The 8,951-nt window shown below is 46.2% G+C and overlaps 2 protein-coding genes across 3 annotated transcripts in view; both read right to left on the bottom strand.

The window, feature by feature from the left end:
- LOC120833504 (TGF-beta receptor type-2) overlaps window positions 1–2,419 on the bottom strand; it is a 12,714-nt gene extending 10,295 nt beyond the window's left edge. For both annotated transcript variants that reach the window (XR_013453063.1, XM_040200632.2), the window contains exon 1: window positions 1,147–2,419. Coding sequence is in view for 1 of the 2 variants with exons in the window: in XM_040200632.2 (XP_040056566.2) it covers window positions 1,147–1,288 (142 nt within the window). In the remaining variant the exon portion in view is untranslated. The remainder of the gene's footprint in view (window positions 1–1,146) is intronic.
- Window positions 2,420–3,109: 690 nt separating this feature from the next.
- The window catches only part of itgav (integrin, alpha V), a 28,304-nt gene continuing 22,462 nt past the window's right edge, over window positions 3,110–8,951 (bottom strand). Inside the window, exons 26-32 of the mRNA XM_040201235.2 lie at window positions 7,108–7,213; window positions 6,661–6,819; window positions 6,434–6,559; window positions 5,783–5,896; window positions 5,604–5,711; window positions 5,268–5,387; window positions 3,110–4,857 (exon numbers count right to left, since the gene is read on the bottom strand). Coding sequence (XP_040057169.2) covers window positions 4,765–4,857; window positions 5,268–5,387; window positions 5,604–5,711; window positions 5,783–5,896; window positions 6,434–6,559; window positions 6,661–6,819; window positions 7,108–7,213 — 826 coding nt within the window. The 3' untranslated portion in view covers window positions 3,110–4,764. The remainder of the gene's footprint in view (window positions 4,858–5,267; window positions 5,388–5,603; window positions 5,712–5,782; window positions 5,897–6,433; window positions 6,560–6,660; window positions 6,820–7,107; window positions 7,214–8,951) is intronic.

Raw genomic sequence — 8,951 nt, 5'->3', positions numbered from 1 at the left:
CTATGAGGAAATGACTCTACTTCTCTGTAGTGACCAGCAGGGGGCGACTCCTCTGCTCCCATAGACGTCTATGAGGAAATGACTCTACTTCTCTGTAGTGACCAGCAGGGGGCGACTCCTCTGCTCCCATAGACGTCTATGAGGAAATGACTCTACTTCTCTGTAGTGACCAGCAGGGGGCGACTCCTCTGCTCCCATAGACGTCTATGAGGAAATGACTCTACTTCTCTGTAGTGACCAGCAGGGGGCGACTCCTCTGCTCCCATAGACGTCTATGAGGAAATGACTCTACTTCTCTCTTGATTTATTCCCTCAGTAAACGTTGTAAACATGAGTTTATGGTCTCAGTCTCTAGTTTCACGTCTTCTTCAACACAACATGATGTTCATTTAGGGACTGATGGTTCATTTGGTGTCACAGACCATAAAGCAGGGGACGCTTTAGGGCGGGGCTACATGCTGATTGACAGGTCTCTAATGCACCATAAAGCAGAGGATACTTTAGGGCGGGGCTACACGCTGATTGACAGGTCTCTAATACACCATAAAGCAGAGGATACTTTAGGGCTGCTTGTCTGTGTTTTCATATTACAACTTCAATTCTTTAACAGTATTTTAACTTCATCAGAACACACAAATATATTCACTTTAATGTGATAAAACTACTAGCAAAATAAAGGGGAGACAGTTCTTAATTTCTTTGAGCTTTTTTTTACTGACATTTATATTTTTGTCATTTACTTAAATTCTAAATGAATAACAGTTTGCAATTATCATTTAGTTAATCAACTTATCGATTAGTCAACTAATTGTGGACTTAAAATACAATCAATTTAGAGTATTGGTACGTTTTACGGGAGAAAACTGAACTTTCCCACCAAACTTAAACACACCGTCTACACATAAATGACAATACTTGTGTACTTTTACCACGGTTACTTCAACTGCATAAAGCTAACAATACGTGTGTATTTTTTCTGCGGATGTTTTAACGTAGGCGACAATACGTGTGTACCTTTCCACGTATAATCCCAATGAAGTACTTTGTGGTCCTGGTACTCGTTAATACTAACTCGCCCCTCCTTCTCCTACACGGACAGCTCCGGGGATCAGAGGGAGAAAAGCCCGGGGAAGAAGCGCCTCTTACCGGCCGTTAGCAGGACGAAGATCCCGGCGCAGACCCTCCAGAACCGAGCCATCATCTGCGGGGAGAAGAGCCACGGCGGTCGCTCCGTTGCTCGGTCCTCTGGCCCCGGTATCAGTGGAGACGGAGGCCAGATGTTTTTCATCCAGATGCGGTTTAGCCCCGCCCCCCGCCGCCGCTGCCTCTGCGTCTCGTGTGGTGTTACGAGGACTTCATCGCGACTCTATGTGAATTAAAATACACCAAATGGTACTAAAAGTATCAAATGCAAAGGCACCCATGCGAAATAGCCCCACGCTGGTTATAAAGGTATATGTTAAATATTTTATGATTAGCTTTTTTTCTTATTATTCAATTTTTAAAAATGTACGTATTCATTCATTAATTCCCTTTTCATTGGCTCTTTAAGGAAAACAGGCAGAACAACTTCAGGTACTTCTCAGGAGTATTTCCATTTTATACTGCTTTTATTCTACTCTAGTAAGATATAATTGTATTGTATATTGTACTTCGTTGTACTTTAGTAAAATTATGATTACATAATATATGCATTGTACTATTTTTCTTGGGTGTTAATATTCGTTAACATTCATTGAATAAACATGGAAAGCTCATAAAATATTACATTTTGTTGCTGGAAAGAATCAAAGTAAAAATAAAACCGTGTTGTGCTGCCTCCTCGTGGCCTCGAACTTCAGTCAAAGGGAAGTTCATCACATTACATCACATCACACTGACACTTTTATCCAAAGTGACTCACATTGTTTTACACGTTGCCCGGGGAGCAGTTAGGGGTCCGATGTCTTGCTCAGGGACACTTTGACATGGGACATGGAGCAGCCGGGACTCAAACCGACAGCCTTGCGGTTCCCGGCGCACCGTCTCTACCCCTGCGCCACCCCCCTTAATCAATTACTATTCAATTAGTTTGACTGATCATAAAATACAACACAAAATAGATCACAATAATTTCATCAACTCCATTTATTTTTTTATTCCTACTGAATTATGTTTCAGTCTTTTTCCCCTATTCCCCCTATATAAAAAAGGGTTTTTTTTTCCGGGTAATTTTCTTCACAATGAAACCGCTGAATTAGCTTTCATAGCTTTTTTAGGTTTTTAAGTTTTAAATGGTGTCTGAGCTCACAATTACACATAATACATTAAAACTGTATTGAAAAAAACAATATACAAACCTCCCCGATATGTCATTTAAATGTGATTACCTTTCATGTAATGTATTGTTTGGTTTAACAGAAAACAGAAATAAAAGGCATTTATCACATATGCCTTTGTATTATTTTCATGCTTTTATTCTGAAATAAGTGTTGGGTTACCAAACGGAAACCAGATGCAACGTGAGGATTCTGAGTCAAACTAAATCCAGCCGGAGTGACGCGGGCTCAGAGCGGATGTGACGTCAGCGCGGATCACAGCGAGGAGGTGCGGACGGAGAGCCGCACACTGACGCCCGGTGGCCGTGACGCGTCCACGCTGCACGGCGGCGGTACCTGCGCATGGAGCCATATCCAGACGTCCACCTGGAGGTTTATTGAAAAATACAACAATGCATTCAAAATAAAAATCTGTGTTTTAGAGTTGAATGCAGTGTCGTAATTGACTTTTTCAACTGAGAGGGGCGTGAAATCATGAGCTGTCACTCATGATTGACAATGACAAGCTGCAGGTGACAGTAACAAGAGTTATTAAAAACACAACATCGGTTACCAACGTCATTTAAATTAAGCCATTTTATAAATTAAGATGTGATGATATACATTATATTAAAACATTTGCATCGGTAGATATTTGAGTGAATTATATTACTTTACATTTAAAAGTTGCATGATGAGCACTGAGTTAGAAGCCTAATTTGTAATTTGCGTGATATTAAACCCTTTCTGCTCATCAGACAAATGACCCGTGATGCAACTCAACGTGACAAAATCATTTGCAAGAGAGGAAGTGAATCAGTGAATCAGTTTATTTCAGTTCAAAAGTGAAAATCATCTCCTATGAAAGTTATATTTTATTCTGGTGAAAGAATACATACATCAAAATACAATATTTCATACGTTGTGATCGCTAAACAACAGAAAACAGGTCAAACAGCCCAGATCTGTTCCGCTCACGCCTCATTTAATCACCTCTTTATTAGATCGGTTTCTGGAACGACTTGATGGATTTAAGTGAAAATAATTTGACAGTGTAAACGGTGGCATTGTGAAGATTATGTCGATCTATCAGGGTCATCGAAGGTACAAAGAAAGAATAAATACAAGAACATCCAGAATTTGGAAGATTTAAGTTAAAAATCTTGAAAGGAAAAAAAAAAGTTTGATCAATAAATCTCTTGATATCTTCTTACAGAGACTTTTTAATATATTCCTGATATTAGGTTTTATTTATACTAAAAGAATACATCATGTGTTCTATACACATATATACATTATATATGTGTATAGAACACTTTGACCCATTAAGTGAAGATTGTTCACTTCTTATTCTCTGCTAACAAACAGCAAGTGATTATTTCATTGTTAGATGGGTTAATATATATATTTTTAAATGATCAGTAATTCATGATGCAAACCCAATATGGGTAAATTTATGGAACGTTTTTGTGCAATTTATGATTTATTCACACACAAATATTTAATGAGAAATATCACTAATAATAAAACAATGAAGCGTAAACGTCCAACTGGAGCTGACGGATGGTCCCTAAAGCCTCGGCCTCCTTAGTTACTGTTGCTACGCCGGTGAAGACGACTCGCTCGGACCAACGTCCTCCCAACAAAGAGGAGAGAGGACGCAAGGCCCCCAAAAAAGTCTCCAGTGGTCGGAGAAAAGAACCGAGGACTCGCTGTGCTACATCGACCCGCTAGCTAGTTAGCTAATTGATTCTCCTTTGAATGAGGCCGAAGGTTCCTCTGGCTCTCAGTAACGTTTGATCACTTCCAAAGAGGCTCCTCTCACGGCGTCACAGTGACCTGCGGCGTTCGTTCAGTGGGCGGGGCTTAGCAGCGCTCCTCAGTGCGCGATAACGGTTGAAATGAGCCAGACCCAAGTTTTGTTATTATCGTCATGGTTTCGTAGAAAATACAGAAAAAATACAGTAAAGACAAAAAACAGCATCCCAAAGCTCCAACCGGCCCCCACGTCCCCAAAGCAAAGATAATACGTCGGTACGGAGTAAATATATTACTGTGACATTAAATCCCACATGCGAGAAACAAAGCTGGGATCATTACCCAAAATCCTTTGCATCGGTTCTTTCAACAGCTATTTCTTTGCATTTGTTTTCAGTCTTGTGTTCTTATCCAGACGTGTGTTATTGTGTGAATATGTAACAGAGGTGTTAAGGTTAATGTTGTTTCCAAAAAAGTCAGAAAACAGTAAAAAAAAAAAAGAAGAAAACATTAAAACGTAAACTTATCAGCAGCTGTGGTCCATAAGTTCCCCGATCAGTTCAAACATCTCGAGCTCTGCGGGGCAAATATGAAGCTGCAGCTGGTTAACGTAGCTTAGCATACCATCTCTATGCTAAGCTACTGATCCATGACATTAGCGGAGGCGGAGCTTCTTTCTTGGCACTAACATTTTGTCTCCTGGCGTCTTCTAAGCGTCCGTGTTCCCGTTCTCCTCCGGCTGAAGCTGCTCCTTCTCCGTGCAGTCCTCCTGGGGGGGGCGGACCCGCTTAAAGAAACCCAGCTAGGAGGAGGAGGAGGAGGAGCACGTTTACCGTTTAAAACCAGAGGAATGAGTCGCTAACCTGCCTACTGAAAATATTCTGTTCTTATTCATTAGAGAAACCTGAACATCAGGAAGAAAAAGAAGGGGAGGAGAAAGAGGAGGAAGAGGAGGAAGAGGAAGTAGAAGGATGGGAAAGAAAAGGAAGAGAAGGAGAAAGAGGAGGAAGTAGACGAGGAGGAGGAGGGTGAGGAAGAGGGGCCCCTGCACTACTCCTCGTTTAAACACGTGACTTCAAAAGGTCTTCCAGTTTTTATTCCAGTCTTGAGTCTTCTACCTGGTACGTTACCCACAATGCACCTCTTCCTGCTTATTTATTTAAGGTCTCACACCAAACATGCTCAATGTTACTGCCGACCTCCTCTTCTCACCTTGTACATGATGAAGATGAGCAGCGCCAGCAGCAGCAGGCCGGACAGAACCGCCAGAGCCACGACCCAGCCGGGGACCTGCTGGGGGGGGTCGGCCACCCACATGACCGACACGCTCACCTGAGGACACACGCGTCATTCACATCTACCGCCGTCACAACAGGAAGTCAGCGGTACAGGGACGCTGATTGGTTAGCGGTTAGCTGTCATGGGTTAGCTAGAGAAACATCAGTGAGGTCATCATGGCGGGATAGACTTCGTTTAGCGGAGGCTTTAAAGCCAGAGGGAAAAGAAGCTGAGCGTAGATGATGCACGAGGACGCGTTGTGTCCCTCACCGTGGTGCTGTTGGACGGGAGCTCCGGCACCAGGTTTTTGTACGGCATCTCGATGACGCTGAAGGAGGCCGTGGCGTGGACCACGTAGGACCGGTTCTGGTTCTCCGGCTGAAAGGGGAACGCACGCGTGAGAGGACGCAGGAGGCGATCTCCTCGGAACAGGAAGTGATGTCACAAACCTTCAGGAAGGTGTCCACGGCCAGGCGGGAATAAATGAAGAGGATGGCGTTCTTCGTCCTCTCCAGACGGCCCACCTGACACCTGATACGCAGACACTCCGCCGTGCTGCAGTCCTGCTCACGCACACACACACACGCACACACACACGCACACGCACGCGCGCACACGCACACACACACACACACACACGCACACACACACGCACACGCAATTAGCTATTTGTGCAAAAGGTACGTGAGAATCACACCATAGTGTTACTAAGCAACCAGCTTCATATATATTGTTCCATATTAATAAGAATACTAATTAAAAAGTTCAGTTGTAACAAGAAAAACTTAATATGTGTATATATATATATATATATATATATATATATATATATATATATAGATGTGTGTGTGTGTGTGTGTGTTTAATTGTAATTTTTAATTTGTCACTTGTTCGATAGTGCACTTTATTATTTATTTTATACTAACCTGTAGCCTTATTCCACTAACCCATTGCATTAGCATTTCATTTACTTACTTGTGCACTGCTGTCTTGTTGTCTATTTTATGTCTACTGTCACAACAAATTCCTTGTATGTTTGACTTATTTTGGTATATTCCTGGTATATAGAGATGTGTGTGTGTGTGTGTGTGTGTGTGTACCAGAGTGTGCAGGTCGTTCTGTGCGTCTGTGGACTCGACGTCTCTCTTGTTTCGGCTCCGTCCCTCCGTCTCTCGTTCTCTGGGTGGAGGAACCTTGCTGATGTTCTTCCCTGAGGAGAGCGGGTTCTAACGCACACACACAATGACGATTGATGAGCATCAGTTCACAAACGCGTTCTGCTGAAGTTAACAGGGAGCTAAGTGAGCTACAGGAAATCCCTCCTCACCGACAGGTTGAGGGCGTTGATCTCCACGTCCGTGGTGCAGTTCATGGGCCCGTCCGTTTGGTAGCTGGTGATGTAGAGCAGCGAGCCGTTGGTGTAGCGGTACGGCCACTCCACCTCCAGCGCCGCCTTGCTGATGGTGCTCGGCCCGCTGTTCAGGAGCTGACGGGGGCGATCACGTTATTGATTAGTGGCCCGGATCTTAATCTACTTCCTGTTTGGAGGACGCGTTGGACTGGACGGCTCCTCAAGCAGCGGCAAAATAAAAAGTAAATGTACAACCGTTCCCTTTAAGATGTAGAAGTATTAAGAAGAAATACTCGAGTACAAAAACCAAAGATTCTGTAAAAGTACCTCAATCAGTTATATATTACTCTATAAGTACAACTCTACACCTGCCTACATATTTATAAATATACATGTTTGGAGTACTTAGCCGTGTATTTGTACTTCGTAGACATGTAGAATCTGAGGTCCCATGTCGTCTTGGTACACGAGACGCTTCTGAGGCTTCCAGTTGGTGATTGGGAGCAGAAACTGACCGGGAGACGCCGACCTGACACACACACACACACACACACACACACACACACACACACACACACACACACACAACACACACACCAACATACATAAACACACACACACCAAACACGCATCAACACACACACACATCAACACGCATCAAAAGACAAGTATGGCAGTAGGAGGAGACGTGTACGGCAGTAGGAGGAGACGTGTACGGCAGCAGGAGATGTGGAGGAGACGTGGACGGCAGTAGGAGACGTGGACGGCAGTAGGAGACGATGTGTACGGCAGTAGGAGACGATGTGTACGGCAGCAGGAGGAGATGTGTACGGCAGCAGGAGGAGATGTGTACGGCAGCAGGAGGAGATGTGTACGGCAGTAGGAGGAGATGTGTACGGCAGCAGGAGGAGATGTGTACGGCAGTAGGAGACGATGTGTACGGCAGTAGGAGGAGACGTGTACGGCAGCAGGAGGAGATGTGTACGGCAGCAGGAGGAGATGTGTACGGCAGTAGGAGACGTGGACGGCAGCAGGAGGAGACGTGGACGGCAGCAGGAGGAGACGTGGACGGCAGCAGGAGGAGACGTGGACGGCAGTAGGAGACGTGGACGGCAGTAGGAGACGTGGACGGCAGTAGGAGACGTGGACGGCAGTAGGAGACGTGTACGGCAGTAGGAGACGTGTACGGCAGTAGGAGGAGACGTGTACGGCAGTAGGAGGAGACGTGTACGGCAGTAGGAGGAGACGTGTACGGCAGTAGGAGGAGACGTGTACGGCAGTAGGAGGAGACGTGTACGGCAGTAGGAGGAGACGTGTACGGCAGTAGGAGGAGACGTGTACGGCAGTAGGAGGAGACGTGTACGGCAGTAGGAGGAGACGTGTACGGCAGTAGGAGGAGATGTGTACGGCAGCAGGAGGAGACGTGTACGGCAGTAGGAGGAGACGTGTACGGCAGTAGGAGGAGACGTGTACGGCAGTAGGAGGAGACGTGTACGGCAGTAGGAGGAGATGTGTACGGCAGCAGGAGGAGACGTGTACGGCAGTAGGAGGAGACGTGTACGGCAGTAGGAGGAGACGTGTACGGCAGCAGGAGGAGATGTGTACGGCAGCAGGAGGAGATGTGTACGGCAGCAGGAGGAGATGTGTACGGCAGCAGGAGGAGATGTGTACGGCAGCAGGAGGAGATGTGTACGGCAGTAGGAGACGTGGACGGCAGTAGGAGGAGACGTGGACGGCAGCAGGAGGAGACGTGGACGGCAGTAGGAGACGTGGACGGCAGTAGGAGACGTGGACGGCAGTAGGAGACGTGTACGGCAGTAGGAGACGTGTACGGCAGTAGGAGGAGACGTGTACGGCAGTAGGAGGAGACGTGTACGGCAGTAGGAGGAGACGTGTACGGCAGTAGGAGGAGATGTGTACGGCAGTAGGAGGAGATGTGTACGGCAGCAGGAGGAGATGTGGACGGCAGTAGGAGGAGATGTGGACGGCAGTAGGAGGAGATGTGTACGGCAGTAGGAGACGTGGACGGCAGCAGGAGGAGACGTGGACAGCAGCAGGAGGAGACGTGGACGGCAGTAGGAGACGTGGACGGCAGTAGGAGATGTGGACGGCAGCAGGAGGAGATGTGTACGGCAGCAGGAGGAGATGTGTACGGCAGCAGGAGGAGATGTGTACGGCAGCAGGAGGAGATGTGTACGGCAGTAGGAGACGTGGACGGCAGCAGGAGGAGACGTGGACAGCAGCAGGAGGAGACGTGGACGGCAGTA

This window comes from Gasterosteus aculeatus, chromosome 16 (assembly GCF_964276395.1).
Source record: "Gasterosteus aculeatus chromosome 16, fGasAcu3.hap1.1, whole genome shotgun sequence".
Classification (NCBI taxonomy): Eukaryota; Metazoa; Chordata; class Actinopteri; order Perciformes; family Gasterosteidae; genus Gasterosteus; species Gasterosteus aculeatus.
The sequence above is the reverse complement of the archived record's forward strand: the minus strand, read 5'-3'. Positions and strand labels throughout refer to the sequence as shown.